At 43.2% G+C, this 18,764-nt stretch overlaps 1 gene segment (V, D, J or C); it reads left to right on the top strand.

The window, feature by feature from the left end:
* Positions 1-10,853: 10,853 nt before the first annotated feature.
* On the top strand, positions 10,854-11,422 carry LOC130489951 (immunoglobulin heavy variable 3-7-like). The segment is given in 2 exon segments: positions 10,854-10,899; positions 11,049-11,422. Coding segments are annotated over 2 exon segments (420 nt in total).
* Positions 11,423-18,764: the final 7,342 nt, after the last annotated feature.

Below are 18,764 nucleotides of genomic sequence, written 5' to 3'. Positions count from 1 at the left end.
TTTGTTCAGTGTGATAGTCAGAGGGAATGTCATTGCATTTTAAAGAAAACTTTCCTGAGAATGAGCCCCTTTGAATAGTCCAGATTAAGATTCTGAGTAGACATGGGCGGTTTATGCAGGGATGTTTTCCCACGATTACTCCAGCCAACTGCTTCGTGGCTTCCTTGTGATTATGCATGCTTTTTCCAACCATCAGAGGTCACATCGTTCTCCCTGCAGCTTTTGCATGTGTTTTCCAGATGCTGTTTTAGCCATTCTCCATTCCTACACATGAAGCCAGCTGGGTGATCTTGGGCCAGTCACAGTTCTCTCAGAATTCTCTCAGCCCCACCTAACTCACAAGGTGTCTGTTGTGCGGAGAGGGAGGGAAGGCAATTGTAAGTTGGTTTGATTCTCATTAAAAAAAGGAAGAGAAAGTCCACCTCTTCATTCATTCATTCATTCATTCATTCATTCATTCATTCATTCATTCATTCATTCATTGAACATCTAATTGGTCTCCAAGTCCTTTCGCAACTCTCTGTCTCTCCCTGCCTTTTTTTTTTTTTTTTTTTTTACTCTTCCACCTATATAATGTGTTTAAATACTACAGGGGCTTGTTTTTCATGAAGATGGTTTCAGGTGGGGTAGACAACGCCATGTTGGTTTACAGTAGAAGAGCAAGCATCAAACCAGAAGCACCTTAAAGACCAACAAAAGAGTATAACCTTTTGTGAATCAAACCAACTGTCACAGCTGACAATGGGAGTTTGGATTCTTGAAAGCTTATTCCCAGCAAAAAACTATGTTGCTCTTTAAGATGCCTCAGGACTTAAAATCTTTCCATGAAGAAGAGCTTGCATGTTATATGTTGGGTGAGATGCAAATCAAGGGGATGTTCGCCTCTACAAATCTGTGTTCTCTATCCCTGACTTCATTTGACAGATTAGCTCTCAAGTTCCTGGACTCAAGAGGAAACATCTAATCCTCCAATTTAAGGATTCTCCCAAACTCCACACATGATGGCACATTGGCTGTACTGGGTTTTCATTTTAGCAGTTTGTGAAGGTATTTGATCCCCTTGAGTTCAATGTGAGAAGCGTTCTCCTCACCTCTGATATCACTGTTATGAGATGTGACCCATCATAATGATTAGTACTGTACATGGTATAAAAGTAAGACTAAATTAACATGGTTTCTGAATTTTATATTTTGCTTTCTAGGAGTCCATTCAGAAATAGTTCTGACCCAAAGGGGTTTTGAGCTGAAGAGGCCCGGCGAGTCTGTTCGTCTGACATGTGCCACAAGCGGATTTGTTGCAACTGCCGGAGGGATGGACTGGGTCCGACAGAAGCCGGGGAAGGGCCTAGAATGGCTGATATACTACTGGAACCCTTCTCAGACCAATTACTATTCCTCCACCATCCGAGGACGATTCACAGCCTCCAAGGATAGCTCGAATTTTTATTTGCAAATGAACAGCCTGCAAGCAGAGGACACAGGGGTGTATTTCTGTACGAGAGACACAGTGAGAGAAAAACAATCAACGGTCATATAAAAACCCTTCTGGAGAATTGAACGTTAAAGGTGTTTCCTGATGGTGGAGCCAAACACCACACCAAAGTCAGAACTGAGGGGGAGAACTTCTCTCCTTGTTACCAAGGAGCTGATGTTCAAGACAGAATATAGAGATTCTATTCATTAGTATGAATGGCCTGAAGCCTGAAGACGCTTGCATCTATTACTGTGCAAGATACAAAATGAGGGGAAACCTCTGCTTGATGGTATAAAAACTACCATCCAGAAACCCAGACATCACTCAGGCATGTGACTGTGTGCAGCACTGCAAACAGGCCTCTCTTTCTGCCTCTTCATTTCCTCCCGTCCATGACATTACACATGATTCACTCTGTAGCATTATTTCTTGCAGGGAAACCTACAGCAGCAATAAAATATTAGATGTTGGAGAGCCTCAATAAGTCTGCTAAGACCATGAGATTGAGTTTTGGATATCAAGCAGCACTAGGGTGGCCAGGTCCCCCCTCCCAAGCGGCAGGGAATTTTAGCGGGTGGGCCTGAGGTGGCTGCTCGTGGGCATGGGAGCCCTCACATGATTACGTCACTTCTGGAAGTGCTGTACCACCATGGTGAATTTAACACCCAAACCTGATGTGGCACTTGGGGAAGTAAAAACGGAAGTGATGTCATCATGTGCACACGCACACGATCGCCACTCCCGGAGTGGCTGGGTGGATTGGCGGGCATTTGCCAGCCAAAACCAACCACCTGGCAACCCTACACAGCACCCCAGTTACAGTGGAAGCAGAGCGACAACCACAGTCTCTTTGCTCCATGGGGCTTAGTGTGAAGAGACTGCCTGGCGTTTGGCCCAGGACTTGTCTGGACATCTCTGTTCTGTATTCACAATCTACCCAGATTCAGGAGCTTTGAAACAAACACCCAGTGGATATTCTTTGTTATACAACAGTTCACTAGACCTTTGGCTTTCTCACTGCCTCTCAAGCCATGTCTTGTTGGTGTGGATCAGGACATTATTTAGCATGCTTAGGCTTTGCCCTTACGTTGAGATCCTCCTGCGAATTCCCTGGAACCAGACGTATCACTAGGGGCTCGAATCCTGCTTTTTTCGCTCTTCAAACATTCTGATTCCTGCAACAGAGCTGTGGTTGCATTGCAGTAAATGACAGCAAGAGCAACAATCCCTTTTTTGCAAACAGCAGACAAAATTAGATGTATAACAAACAGTCGGATCTACCTAGGTGAATATCTTGCTACTGCAATCCTTCATCTCCAGGATTTTGGTGTCTGGACCAGTAAGGGAATAATGACAATTGTGGAATTTCCATTGATGTGTGGATACAGTCATTTACCCATTCACATCTGTCTCTCTCCCTCTCCCTCTCTCTCCCCCCCTCTCTCTCTCTCTCTCTCTTTCTTTCTTTCTTTCTTTCTTTCTTTCTTTCTTTCTTTCTTTCTTTCTTTCTTTCTTTCTTTCTTTCTTTCTTTCTTTCTTTCTTTCTTTCTTTCTTTCTTTCTCACATGTTCTTTACTCCACAAGCCCTCCAGCCAACTCATTCATCCAGCATCCAACTGGTATACAAAACCTTCTCCTTCACTCTCTTTCCCCAATGTTTTTTTTTTTACACTTCTACCTATGTAATTGTCTTTGCAAATAATCTGTTACCTTCTTCTGTCAAAGTACAACACTGTCAGTGGTTGAAAAATTGCAGAAGAAATTCTTTTTTATGAAGATAATTTCAGGTGGGAAGCCAACACCATGTTGGTCTGCAATAGAAGAGACAGATTCAAGTCCAGTTGCATTTTAAAAAATAACAAGTATTTCCAGGGTAAAACCCATTGACAGTCAAGGCTCCCTCCATATCTGATGAAGGGAACATTGACGTTCAAAAGATGATGCCCTGCAAGAACTTTGTTGCTCTTTAAGGTGCTGTAGGACTTGAATCTTTTTCATAAAGTAGAGCTCCTCTCTTATACGTTGGGTGAGATGCAAATCAAGGGGAATTTTGCCTCTATATCTGCGTGGTGTTCTTTTCGGACTTCATTTGGCAGCTGAGCCTTCAAGTTCCTGGGTTCAAGAGAAAACATTTAACCCACCTCTTTCAGATTTCTCCCCCAAAGCACAAGCAATGGCATATTGTCTTGGCTGGATCATCATTTTAGCCATTTGTGAAGGTATATTTCTCCACTCAAGAACACAAAGAAACACTTTCCTTGCCTCTAATATGATTGTCATGACATGTGACCCATCTTTATGATTAATGCATGGAATAACAGCATGACTGACTTAACGTTGCTTCTGAATTTTATGTTTGCTTTTCAGGGGTCCATTCGGAAGTAGTTCTGACCCAAAGGGGTTCTGAGCTGAAGAGGCCTGGTGAGTCTGTTCGGCTGACATGTGCCATCAGTGGTTTTGTTGTCACTAACTATTGGATGGCTTGGGTCAAACAGAAGCCAGGGAAAGGCCTGGAATGGCTGTTATGGTACAGGAAATCTTCTGAAACCAATTACTATTCACCTAGCATCCAAGGAAGATTCACAGCCTCCAAGGACAGCTCCAATTTTTATATGCAAATGAACAGCCTGAAAGTGGAGGACTCCGCTGCATATTACTGTGCAAGACAGACACACCGTGAGAGAAAAAATATCAACGGTCCTACAAAAACCCTTCTGGAGAACTGAATGTGAAAGGCATTTCCTGGTGGTGGAGCCAAACACCACACTAATGTCAGAACTGAGGGGGAGAACTTCTATGCTTATTTCCAAGAGACTGATCTGCAACACCAAATGTCTATACATTTCATATCTTTCTCCCCTTTTCAACAAAAATAATGTCTTTAGTTGTTCCAGTTAACACACAAACTTCAGTCCTGACTTGCTTATTCATAATAATTGAATGAAGTCACCACATGATATTTTTTCCCAGCCAAAGAAGAGAAGAAGCTTGGAGTTCAATCTGAGTATGGAACGGTGACAAAAAACGGAATCAATGAATGGACTTCTAACAAGAGACAATTGGAATTCCAAGAGGGGAGAATTCAGCTCCCCTCACCCAAGTGTGCATCAGGCTCAGACACATGAATGAAGAGAAACAGAAGGAACATAGGTGCTTACCAGAATATGCTTTCATGTACTTTTTGAATGTACCTATTTGATATCTATGTTTACCAAGCAGTAGGACATTCACACACTGCATGCATAAGTGTGTGTGTGGGAGGAAGACTGTACATTAAAAGTATGCATCAATCTTTGCAGGCATTTAGCAAGTAAAACTTTTTTTTCGGGCAATGGAAAGTGCCAAAGAAAGCTTCACCCAATGTAAATCAGGCTGCCCAGTAAAAAGGTGGCAGTTCTCTCTGTCCATGGTTTCTCCCAAGTCACCTGATACTGGGATTATGGAAGACAGGACAGAGGATACATGTTTCTGACAGTGGCCAGACATTAAAACAATACTTAGATCTGCTGAGATCGGGTGATACCATTCTGCCTTCCCTCCATGTGTGTGTGTGTAAGGTGCCGTCAAGTCGCAGCCGACCTATGGTGACCCCTTTTGGGGTTTTCATGGAAAGAGACTAACAGACTAACCATCCAAATACTAACCAGGGCTGACCCTGCTTAGCTTCTGAGATCTGACGAGATCAGGCTAGCCTGGGCCATCCCCTCCATATGTGCCTATTTATTTGAGAGCAAATGTGAAATAAAAACAGACGGAGTACTTTGTATTAATAGAGCTTCATTTCATTGACGGGCAAACCCCAAAGAGGTTAACATGTTGTCTTAGCCTGTTGGCTTCCATTAGATGTAAAACTTAGCAGATCTGGAGATAAAAACCCGTGAAATTGCTCCCCCCAACAGCTCACAGACACATGTCCCTTCTAGCATCTCAGTTTTAAGTCTCCATGCTCTCTTTTAAGAGGAGTTCCTTTGGTGTCATGCAAATGACTTTATGATGCAGTTGTCTTTAAAGGGATGTTTCACAGATAGCATGCACAATCCAAGGTCTTTGAATGAAACCAGTTTGCCTTTAGTTCCTCGGAGCTCTTGCATAAAGTAATGGAAATGAGGCTCTTGATGATTCTTCTCTTGATCGTCCCTGCCTGTAAGAAAAGCTCCCCTTTCCCCTCTATGTCTGTAGCATTTGGAGACTTTCAGATTTCTCTCCCAAAGCACACGAGATGGCATATTGTCTCGGCTGGATCATCGTTTTAGCAATCTGGGAAGGTATTTTTCTCCACTTAAGAACACTAGAGAAACAGTTTCCTTGCCTCTAACATAATTGTCATGAAATGTGACCCATCTTTATGATTAATGCATAGTATAACAGTATGACTGACTTAACATTGCTTTTGAATTTCACGTTTTATTTTTCAGGGGTCCATTCGCAAGTGTTTCTGACCCAAAGGGGTTCCGAGATGAAAAGGCCCGGCGAGTCCATTCGGCTGACATGTTCCACAAGGAGCTTGGTTATGACTGATCATTACATGACTTGGGTCAGACAGAAGCCAGGGAAAGGCCTGGAATGGCTGGTATATTACTGGAAATCTTCTAAAACCAATTACTATTCACCCAGCATCCAAGGTAGATTCACAGCCTCCAAGGATAGCTCCAATTTTCATTTGCAAATGAACAGCCTGAAAGTGGAGGACACTGCTGTATATTACTGCGGAAGACGCACATTGAGAGAAAAAATATCAAAAACCCTTCTGGAGAACTGAATGTCTAAGGTGTTTCCTGGTGGTGGAGCCAAACACCACACTAATGTCAGAACTCAGGGGGAAAACCTCTCTGCTTATTACCAAGAGACTGATCTCTTAATGTAATTCTTTTCTTTCATGTTGGTGAACATCAGAAATGGATGACCAGTTTATAGCATCAGAATACAGCAGGATACATACAGGGTCCCCAACCCACAATATAACTTTTTATATTAGAAGATTTTACTGTTATTGTTCTCATAGTTCAGAGAGTTGATGTTGGTGGAACATTCCATCCAGTCAAAGTTGACTTATGGTGATCCCCGAAAGGGTTTTCAAGGGAAGAGATGTGCAGAGATGGTTTGCCATTGTCTACTTCCACGTCACGACCCTGGTATTCCTTGGAGGTTGAAAGTGATGGACATGGTTGTATATTGCTGCACAAGAGACTCAAAGTCATAGAAAAACAACCATGCAAAAACCCTTCTGGAGAACTGAAATTCAAAGGTGTGTCTTGATGGTGGAGCCAAACAACACAGTAGTGTCATAACTGATGGGGAGAACTTCTCTGCTTCTTGCCAAGGCTTAAGGCAATTCCTTCATCCCTATTGGAGAACACCAGAAATGTGGTTTGTTCAGTTCATCAGGTCACAGAATTACACACAAGGGGTCCCCACCCCACAATAATGCCAAGCTTTCAATATTAGAAGATGTCACTGTTATGGTTCTCATAGTAATGGTGTACGGCAGAATCTCAAAGAGATCAATGGTGGGGAGGATCCCCCCCCCCCAAAAAAAACTTTAATTTCCATCTCCATTAAAGGAAGAACATCCATACTTCCCGTTGATTCCAAGCATGATCCATGCCATTCACAGAACTTTCCCATTTATCCCAAACTGGGGCGGGGAGGCAAAAAAACCAGATTTGCATTTAATTGGTTAAAAGGAGAATCTTCAGAGTGGCTGTGCAGAAGATTTGAATGGACACACTTTTCTTCTTTGCCACTCTAGCACTGTGGTAGCAGTGCATGGAACAGGGGAAGAGGGGGGGGGGGAGTGTGGATTTCATTCCAGCCTGTTCCTGAACCCTTGCTGCTGCTGCCATGGCAGCTGCCGTTCTTGCACACGCACCCTCCATCTGGAAGCAGCCCCACTTCTCATTACCCACTGTTGATTGGTTTCAATGTTTCCAACTGCCTTAAGCGCGGATGAACACGGCCAACCCTAGCCCATACTTTCTCCCCATCGTTGTTTAGTGTGTGATATGTAACTTTCATTGGAGCCCCACCTACCTCACAGGGTGAGGAAGGGAAGGTGTTTGTTACCCGCTTTGAGACTCCTTAAAGGTAGAGATAAGTGGGGTATAAAAACCGACTGTTCTTCCTCTTCTTTTGGGGCCACCACCACAGCAGCTCAAGGGACAGCTACACAAGATCAGTGTTCCTGTAAAATGAATGGGCTGATACTTCCATGTAAGGACCCTCAAATGGAGGGACCACTAGAAAAGGCAAAGGACCATTTTCATATGGGGCTATTTGTGTCTCTGTGTAAAGTACTGTCAAGTCACAGCTGACTTACAGTGACCCCTTATGGGGTTTCCAAGCAAGAGGCTAACACAGGTGGTTTGCCTTTGCCTTCCTCTTCACAGCAACCCTGGCATTCCTTGGTGGTCTCCAATTCAAATACTAATCAGGGCTGACCCTGCTTAGCAGTTGAGATCTGACAAGATCAGATTATACCATGCTGCCTTCCCTCCCCTAAGTGCCTATTTAGAGGAGAGCAAATGAGAAATAAAAACAGTTGGAGTACGTTGTATTTATAAGCTTAATTTCATTGACTGGCAAACCCCAAAGAGGTTAATGTGTCGTCATAGCCTGTTGGCTTCCATTAGATGTTAGACTTGGCAGCCATGGTGATGAACAGAGGTAAGATTGCTCCCCACACCAGCTCACAGACACACGTTCCTACTGACATCTCAGTTTTAAGTCTCTCTTGGGCTCTTTTAAGAGGAGTTCCTTTGGTGTCATGCAAATGACATTATGATGCAATTGTATTTAAAGGGACGTTTCACACATAACATGCACAATCCAAGGTCTTTGAATGCAACCAGTTGATCTTTAGGTCCTGGGAGTTCTTGCCGAACATAAAGTCATGGAAATGAGGCTCTTGACAATTCTCCTCTTGATCTTCCCTGCCTGTAAGAAAAGCTCCCCTTTCTCCTCTATGATTGCACCATTTGGGGAGTCTTGGTACCATTTCCATTCTCTTTACGATTTTCTGTTCTTTCCTGCTCTGTAGGTGTTTTTTCTCAGACTCTTGTGGAGACCGGTGGTGGGGTAAAAAGGCCAGGAGAGACTCTACAGCTGACCTGCACAACGTCTGGATTCTCTCTAACAAGCTATGGAGTGAGCTGGGTTCGCCAACAAGCAGGAAAGGGACTGGAGTGGGTTGGACGGATAAATACGGCTGGGAGCACTTACTATAACCCCACTTTACAAGGTCGACTGAGCATCACAAGAGACACCTCCAAAGGCCAAGTTTCCCTGCAGCTGAACAACTTAAAGCCTGAAGACACTTGCACATATTACTGTGCGAGAGACACACTGAGACAAACCCTTTCAGAGGTGGCACAAAAAACTGCCCTTCCCAAAAGCTGAGCATCACTCATGCATGTGTTTGTTTGCAGAAACTCAAAGCAGGGCTGCCTTTTCTCCCGTTCAGTTCCTCAGCCAGCAGTGCATGAAGTCATACACCACATATTTTTTGGCATAATTCCTTTAATAAAGATACCCTTCTTTAGGCAGGACCCTGGAAATGTAACAAGAGTAAAACAAAACAATGACATCCCCCCTCCCACCCAAGTGTAACTATAATAGTGGTCTCCAAAGTTGACTTAGCATCACAAGAGACACCTCCAAAGGCCACTTTTTCCTGCAGATGAATGACCATAAAGCCTGAAGACATTTTCATGTATTACTGCGCAAGCCACATGGAGACAAACTCACACAAAAAACTGCCATCCCAGGAAACCAGAGCATCACTCTTGGATGTATGTATGGGCAATAGATGGAAAGAAGCTCCTCTTTGTACCATTGAACACATGAAGCTGCCTTATACTGAATCAGACCGTTGGGCCATCAAAATCTCTATTGTCTACTCAGACCGGCAGGGGCTCTCCAGGGTCTCAGGCAGGGGTCTGTCACATCACCTGCTTGCCTAGTCTCTTTAACTGGAGATGCCGGGGGGTTGAACCTATGACCTTCTGCATGCCAAGCAGATGCTCTGCCACTGAGCCATAGCCCTCTTTCATCCTGTTCATTTCTAAGGTACATAGACCCAGAGATCATGCATCTTTCAGTCTGCAGCACCATTTCTTTGAAGCAAGGAACCCAGAGGAAAAAACTAACCACTCCCAAGTAGCCAACATTCAGCCTCTTTGTTCAGTGTGACAGTCAGAGGGACAATCATGGCATTTTAAAGGAATCTTTCCTGAGAATAAGCCCCAGGACTTGCCTGGATATCTTTGGTCTACAGTCATTATCTACTCAGATCGAGAAGCTTTAAAACAAACACACAGTGCATATTCTTTGCTGTATAACAGTTCGCTGGATCCTTGGCTTTCTCACTGTCTCACAAGCCATGTCTTGTTGTATTGGATCGGGACGTGATTTAGCATGCTTAGGCTTTGTCCTGATTTTGAGATCCTCCTGCAAATGCCCTAGAATCAGATGTATCATTAAGGGCTCTGATCCTGCTTGTTTCCCTCTTCATTCTGATTCCTGCCAACAGAGCTGTAGTGGTACTGCAGTAAATGACAGCAAGAGCAACAATCCCTTTTTGTAAACAGCGGACAAAATAAGATTTATAACAAACAGTCGGATCTACACAGTGGTGAATCTTTTACCATTGTAATAATTCATTTCCAGGATTTTGGTGTCGGGACCAGTAAAGTAATAATGACAACTGTGCCAGTTCCATTTGCGTGTGGATACGGTTATTTTTTTCATTCACATCTGTCCATTTCTTTCTTTCTCTCATGCTTTTTACTCCGCAAGCTCTCCAGCCCACTCATTCATTCAACATCCAACTGGTATATAAGACCTTCTCCTTCACTCTCTTTCCCCGATGGTTTTTTACTCTTCCACCTATGTAATGGTCTTCGCAAATAATCTGTTACCTTGTTCTGTCAAAGTACAACAGTGTCAGTGGTTGAAAAATTATGGAAGGTATTCTTTTTCATGAAGACAGTTTTCGGTGGGAAGCTGAAACCATGTCAGTTTGCAGTAGAAGAGCCAGATTCAAGTTCAGTAGCATCCTAAAAACCAACAAGTATTTCCAGGGTAAAACCCATTAATAATCAAGGCTCCCTCCGAATCTGACAAAAGAAACATTGACTTTCAAAAGATGATGTCCTGCAAGAACTTAGTTGGTCTTTAAGGGGCTGTAGGACTTGAATCTTTTTCATAAAGGAGAGCTCCTCTCTTATATGTTGGGTGAGATGCAAATCAAGGTGACTTGTGCCTCTATATCTCCGTGGTGTTCTTTCCGGACTTCATTTGGCCGCTGAGCCTTCAAGTTCCTGAGGTTCAAGAGGAAACATTTAATACACCTCTTTCAGATTCCTCCCCCAAAGCACACACGATGGCATATCATCTCGGCTGGATCATCATTTTAGCAATTTGGGAAGGTATTTTTCTCCACTTAAGAATATTAAGAAACACGTTCCTTGCCTCTAATATGATTGTCATGAAATGTGACCCATCTTTGTGATTAATGCATGGTATAACAGCAAGACTGACTTAATGTTGATTCTGAATTTTACAGTTTGTTTTTCAGGTGTCCATTCGGAAATAGTTCTGACCCAAAGAGGTTCCGAGCTGAAGAGGCCTGGCGAGTCTGTTCGGCTGACATGTGCCACCAGTGGTTTTGTTGTGACTAACTATTGGATGGCTTGGGTCAGACAGAAGCCGGGGAAAGGCCTGGAATGGCTGGTACAGTACTGGAAATCTTCTGAAACCAATTACTATTCACCCAGCATCCAAGGCAGATTCACAGCCTCCAAGGACAGCTCCAATTTTTATTTGCAAATGAACAGCCTGAAAGTGGAGGACACTGCGGTATATTACTGTGCAAGAGACACAGTGAAGGAAAAATATCAACTGTCATACAAAAAGCCTTCTGGAGAACTGACTGTGGAAGGGGTTTCCTGATGATGGAGCCAAACACCACACTAATGTCAGAACTGAGTGAGAGAACGTCTTTGCTTATTACCAAGAGACTGATCTGCAAGACCAAATGTAATTCTTTTCTTTCATGTTGGAGAACATCCACAGTATCAGGTCACAGAATTATTCACAAGGGGTCCCCACCCCACAATAATACCAAGCTTGCAATATTAGAAAATGTCACTGTTATGGTTCTCATAGTTTAGAGTAAAAAATAATATCTTTTTTTATAACCCTGAATTTTTTATGGTGTATGGCAGAATCTCGAAGAGATCAATGGTGGGGAGAAGAAAAAATCAAAGCAAGACACCCCTTAATTTCCATCCCCATTAAAGGAAGAACATCCATACTTCCTGCTGATTGCAAGCATGATCCATCCCATGGCTTTCCCATTTAACCCAAACTGAGAGGTGGGGGAGGCAATAAAAACCAGATTTGCATTTCATTGGTTAAAAGGAGAATCTTCAGAGTGGCTGTGCAGAAGATCTGAATTGTCACACTTTTCTTCTTCGCCACTGTAGCACTGTGGTAGCAGTGCATGGAACGGGGGGGGGGGAGAGGAGGGAGTATGGATGCCATTCCAGCCTGTTCCTGAACCCCTCGCTGCTGCTGCCATGGCAGCTGCCGTTCTTGCACACGCACCCCCCATCTGGAAGCAGCCCCACTTCTGCTTACCCACTGTTGTTTGGTTTCTATGTTTCCAACTGCCGTAAGCATGGAAGAACACTGCCAATCCTAGCCTATACCTTCTTCTCCATCATTGCTTAGTGTGTCTCATGTAAATTTCATTGGAGGGCCTCAAAGAGAGAGGTACAAAGCTTCAAAGCCATGATGTATTGGGTTCTTTTGGCAGCAATCACCTCTAGCCAGCGTGGCGTAGTGGTTAAAAGCAGCAGACTCTGATCTGGAGAACCGGGTTTGATTCCCCACTCCTCCACATGCAGCTTGAGGGTTACCTTCTCTATGAACTCTCTCAGCCCCACCTACCTCACAAGGTGTCTGTTGTGGGGAGGGGAAGGGAAGATGTTTGTTAGACACACTGAGACAATCCCTTTCAGAGGTGGCACAAAAACTGCCCTTCCCAAAAGCTGAGCATCACTCATACACGTGTTTGTGTGCAGAGTGTGCAGAAACTGGAAGGAGGGCTGCCTTCATCCTGTTTATTTCCTCAGCCAGCAGTGCATGAAGTCAGACAACACACATTTTTTTGGCATAATTCCTTTAATAAAGATACCCTTCTATAGGCAGGACCCTGGGAATGTAACAGGAGTAAAACAAAATAAAACCCTGTCACACCACTGCCCCAAGTGTAACTAAGGAACCTTTCTTTTCTTTCCCTCTGTTCTTAGACCAAGGACTTGAACAGTAAAACCATAAAACTTAAATAAGACCCATCTCTAAAAACACCTCCCTTCCTCGCTTCTCCGCAGCCTCCCAAAAAATGAGCAACAAAATAAGTATGGTGCGGGTCAGACTAGTCCTCTAAGAGGAACTGAACCTTTTGCTCCAAAGTTGCTCAAGAAGTTCTGGGCCATTTGTTAAAACAGGGTATAATCCATTTTAGCCTAAATTATTATATGTAAGGACAATGTAATAAGGATATGTGCCAAGGGGTCCACTGACTGAAGAGGGCAGGGACACAGCCGGTCTGAAAAAGGGATCTTTAGCATACGGCCCATCAAAACCATTGAAAAAGGGCAATTAATTCTTGAAAGCATAAAGATTCTACATAACTTTGGACTAACCAGAGAATCTATATAGGAATGAAGATTACCCTTAGATAATAGGCCCAGGGCAAGTGACGAACATGTCCGAGCATCAAAATGAGTGCAACTCCTATCTCTAGCATAGATCAATTTGGCCACATGTTTTTTACATTGATCTACAAAAGAAGAGTAATGGTCTTCCACCTTCAAATTTACAAGTGATAGCTTATGTTCAAAATGCTGGAGACAGGGAGCCTTATAAGAGTCCTTGAGGGTTAAGCTTACCAAGCCATCTTCTGGGGCCTCAAAAAAATAAAAAACGAATAATAGATGAAACCAATAATAAAGGCACGTACCCAGGCACAAGCTTCTATTGAGCTAAGACCAAATTCATAACAATGGGCTGATGATGAAAGGCACCTGAGGAGCCCTCCAATTGCTCAAAGGAATGAGGACTGAACTCTAGTTGTGGAATTGTCTACAGCAGAAATCCATATAGGGGTTACTAAGAGACCAACCATACCCTTTGATGAAATTTCATATACCAATAGTGGATCCAGATTTAGCTATCTATAGCTAGAGCTGCCTATGCAGTGGATCTTATGATTCTCTGCAGACCGGACTTCAGTCTTTTTCCTCAGCCTTAGTCACTGTGACTGAGTCTCAAGTCTATGGCATTTTACGCAGGGACGTTTCCCCGCAGTCTCCTCCGCTGAATGCTTCGGGACTTCCTTTGGATTACGCATGCCTTTCCCGACCATCAGAGGTTGGCTCACTTTCTCCGTGTGTTTTGCCTGTGTTTCCCAGATGATGTTTTAGCCAAAATCTGGCAAATGCGGTCAAAACATGCAGGGAGAGCGAGGCGACCTGACAGGCAGAAAAGGCATGCATAATCCAAAGGAAGCCCCATAGCAGTTGGCAGGGGTGACATCCCTGCATAGAAGGCCTATGGCTGCTTCTTTAAAGGCTGGCATCATTTTTAAAAAAAATGAAAGTTCAAATTCTCAGAATGAGGAGTTCTCAATAACATTTTTGTTTGTTTGTTTGTTTGATTGTTTGTTTGCATGGAAGAGTGGCATCCATCTCTGGTTGTCAAGTAAGCCTGTATTTCAGTACTGGGGGGGAGGGGGGAAAGTTAGATGTTCAAATCCCAAGGGAGTCATAATTTCATTTGGTTAGATAGGGTGATAAATTAATGTACATAGAGGTAGCTTGGTAAGTCAATTGATTTTTCCAAAGGGCAAAAATCAGCTCATTTTTTTTGCAACACAACTTGTGCAATGTATAAGAGTTGTTTTGAATGAAATCTGGCTATTTCCAGGAGAGCAAATGTGAAATAAAAACAGCTGGAGTACTTTGTATTTCAATAGCTTCATTTTGTTGATTGGCAAACCCCAAAGAGGTTAACGTGTTGTCTTAGACTGTTGGCTTCCATTAGATGTTAAACTTGGCAGACATGTTGATGAATAGAGGTGAGATTGCTCCCCCACCCACCAGCTCGCAGACACACGTTCCTGCTAACATATCTTTTAAGTCTCTCTTGCTCTTTTTTAAGAGGAGTTCCTTTGGTGACATGCAAATGACTGTATGATGCAACTGTCTTTAAAGGGACTTTTCAGACATAACACACAATCCGAGGTCTTTGAATGAAACCCGTTCACCTTTAGGTCCTGGGAGCTCTTGCTGAACATAAAAGCATGGAAATGAGGCTCTTGATGATTCTCCTCTTGATCTTCCCTGCCTGTAAGAAAAGCTCCCATTGCCTCTCTATGATTGCAGCATTTGGGGAGTTGTGATACCATTTCCCTTCTCTTTACGATTTCCTGTTCTTTTCTGCTCTGTAGGTGTTTTTTCTCAGACCCTGGTGGAGTCCGGTGGTGGGGTGAAAAGGCCAGGAGAGACTCTACAGCTGACCTGCACAGTGTCTGGATTCTCTCTAATAAGCTATACAGTGCAATGGGTCCGTCAACCAGCAGGAAAGGGATTGGAGTGGATTGGAGGCATCTGGGCAGATGGAAGCACTCGCTATAACCCCACTCTGCAAAGTCAACTGAGTATCACAAAAGACGGCTCCAAAAGCCAAGTTTCCGTGCAGCAGAACAACTTAAAGCCTGAAGACACTTGCACATATTACTGTGTGAGAGAGTACACACACTGAGACAAAGGCGGCACAAAAACTGCCCTTCCTGAAAGCTGAACTGAAAGAAACTTGAAGGAGGGCTGCCTTTCCTCCTGTTCATTTCCTCAGCCAGCAGTGCGTGAAGTCATACACCACACATTTTTGGGAATAATTCCTTTAATAAAGATACTCCTCTATAGGCAGGGCTCTGGAAGTGTAACAGGAGTAAAACAAAACCATGTCATCCCCCGCAAGTGTAACTAAGGGACCAACCATACCCTTTGATGGAATTTCATATGCCAATAGTGGATACAGATTTAGCAATCTATTGCTGTCAGAGCTGCCTATGTAGTGTATCTTATGATTCTCAAGTGACTGAACTTCCATCTCTTTGTTTAGTCTTAGTCACTCTGATTGAGTGTCAAGTCTATGGCCTTTTATGCAGGGACATTTCCCCATGGCCACCCCTGCCTACTGCTTTGGGGATTCCTTTTGGTTATGCATGCCTTTTCTGCCTGTCAGAGGTCACCTCACTTTCCCTGTGCATTTTGCCCATGTTTTCCAAATCCTGTTTTAGCCAAAATCTGGAATATGCGGCCAAAATCTTGAAGAGCTCAATGGCGGAAAAATACCCAAAGACACAACTGCATTCCCATCTATTAACCTCTTCCCTTATATCTGCCACATCTTTTGCATCATGCAAATGACCTTTGAGGTCTCCTTCTTTAAAGGGATATGATAGGGAAAGGATACACAAATCAGAATAACTGCTGGAACTCCGTTGCCTGTGAAGTCCTTGGAGATGTCTCCGGCAATGAAATATGCACAAGTAATGATCTTCATCAGTTTTCTAATGGACTTCCCTGCATGTAAGAAAGACTCCCGTGTACTCACAATGTAATAGATTCCTTAGTAGGATGTCATACTAATTGTTTTTTTCTTATTCTATATATCTTTGCAGACATTTCCTCACAGCAGATCACTCTTGTAGAATCTGGTGGTGGCACCAAGAGACCAGGAGAGACTCTACGCCTGACCTGTACAGTTTCTGGGTTTTCTTTATCAAGCTACTATGTGCACTGGGTTCGTCAGCCACCAGGAAAAGGTCTGGAGTGGATTGGACGTATTGCACATGGTTATAGCCCTAGTTATAACAGTGCTTTGCAAAATCGGATCAGCATCACAGTAGACAACTCATTAAATCAGGTGTTCCTCCAGATGAACAGTCTGAAGCCTGAAGACACTTGTATGTATTATTGTGCAAGAGACACAGTGAGAAAAAACCTTTCCATGGTAGTACAAAAACTACCCTTCCAGAAGACCAGTTCTCAATCTTAAATTGGTTTGTGTGTGGAAGCTGGAAACAGGGCCCTCTTCCTGCCTCCATATCCTTAGCCACTAGTGCATGACATCACAGAGAGTTCATTCTGCAATGTCATTGCCTGTGGGAAAACTTAAAATGGCCATTTACATTACTTTAATGCAGAGCTCCTCAAAATGCGTCCTCATGTCTGAAAAGTTGCTCTTTAACGTTCTTCAAGGATAACTAATGTACTGTCCTCTTCATCAGTTACTACTGTGACTACTTGGGATCAGCTCTACCACAACTTTGATTGGACCCAACAAAATATGCACTGTACCAAGCATCGTCTAAAAACTGTCAGTGCTACCTTTGTACCCATGAGGGCTACGAACTTGTTTTTTCAATTTGAAAGAAAACAATAGCTGAATTTTTCAGAATGCTAAATTCAGTATGTCACCGAATTCTCTGCTTTCCGATTGTTGCACAAACAAAACATTCTTGCTATTATCCCTCCAATTCTTTGCCTGCCTGGCATAATAGATTACGTTAATCTAAAATGCATGGACACATTTCTCAGTTTGCCATTGCAAGCGAGAACTTTTGCCCCACATTTCTAATACTGAGGGAGGGTTCTACAAAAGATTCAGACTGAAACTCCTACTAACATCCTAGTGCAGTGGTGGGAAACCTATGGCACGCGTGCCAGAGGGGGCACTCAGAGCCCTCTCTGTGGGCACACTCGCTATCGCCCCAGCACAGAGTTTGCCTGAGTTTGTTACTAGAAAGCTAGAGGGATGCGGGGCTGAGCTGCTCCCCTCCACCTCTCCATGCGCGCCTGAGGGCATTTCTCACATCACCTGCCCCTCTGCCCAGCAGCCCAATGGGAACGCTTCCTCCCTCCCCTGTCACATGTGGCAGGGCAGCTCACATGCCAGGCAGCATACATGCGGCGTGAGGGTGTGGCGCAGACTGCAGCCTGTTGAGTCTGTGGCGAAGGTGATTCCTGTGGTGGGGTTGGAGAGGAGCTAGGTTGGAGAGGAGCATAGCTCACAGCGTACCATTCAATAAAAATTTGTTTGTATCATTGAAAGCTCTTATTGTGTTTTTCTTTTAAGACAAAAAATGTTAATATATAAGTTGTTTTTTTCTAAATTAAAACCTCAGTATTCAGGGTAAATTGCCATGTTGGCACTTTGCAATAAATAAGTGGGTTTTGGGTTGCAGTTTGGGCACTCGGTCTCTAAAAGGTTTGCCATCACTGTCCTAGCGGATAGTGCTTTCAAATTGCAGCAGACTTATGGTGACCCTATACAGTTTTCAGTGGGTAGTTCTCCCTTGCCTGCTTCCACATAGTAGTGGCCCTGGACTTCCTTGTGAGTCACCCTTCCAAGTTCTAAACAGGACTGACCTTGCTTAGCTTCAGAGCTCTGATGAGATCAGGTTAGCCTGACCAGCCATGTTAGAGTTCTAACTAACATTATAGCTGCTGACTATAAAGAACTATTTTTTCCTGTATGTTTCTGTATGTTAAAAAATATGTTGAGAAATTTTGATCGAGTTCCCCTCTCAAATGATTTTGCAACAAAGAATCCAGATTGCTGGAATAGGAAAGTTAAAAAAAAAAAGTTCCATGGGAAAAACAAATTTGTAACCTGCACCTGATCTACTCCAATGTTATATTCAAACCAGAAATAAAAGTTAACTCATTGATTAAAAACAAAACTACACTTCACTATCCTCTTTATGTTAGATGTTTAATTTTCCAGAGTGGACCTAATGCTTTACCTAGCTACCATTTTACTATTTTTACATCTTTGAACTTTGTTCATCAGCTAGTGAACCTCTATCTCCCAGATCCTTACGGAGGCCACAATACCAAGATGGCAAACATCAACAGATTAAAACATTTTAAAATTAAAACATTTAGAATTAAATGTCTATAAAACAATTCAATATAAACATCCAAACACACATGACATAGAACACTTACAAATGGAGAACACAAGTGTGCACACAAATACACAACCAACATGAGTGGTCTTGAGGGGGAAAGAAAGTTGTTTTTGAGGGCTCTCACACATATAACATTCTTATAATATTGTGACTTTGCTGTGACAGTTGAATATGTGGGACTGAAGAAAGTTGTAGAGAGCTAAAATAAACAGGCTCACTATTGCTGTGCTCACAAACACATGCAAA

The sequence above is a fragment of the Euleptes europaea genome, chromosome 18 (assembly GCF_029931775.1).
Source record: "Euleptes europaea isolate rEulEur1 chromosome 18, rEulEur1.hap1, whole genome shotgun sequence".
In the NCBI taxonomy this organism is placed as follows: domain Eukaryota; kingdom Metazoa; phylum Chordata; class Lepidosauria; order Squamata; family Sphaerodactylidae; genus Euleptes; species Euleptes europaea.
The sequence above is the reverse complement of the archived record's forward strand: the minus strand, read 5'-3'. Positions and strand labels throughout refer to the sequence as shown.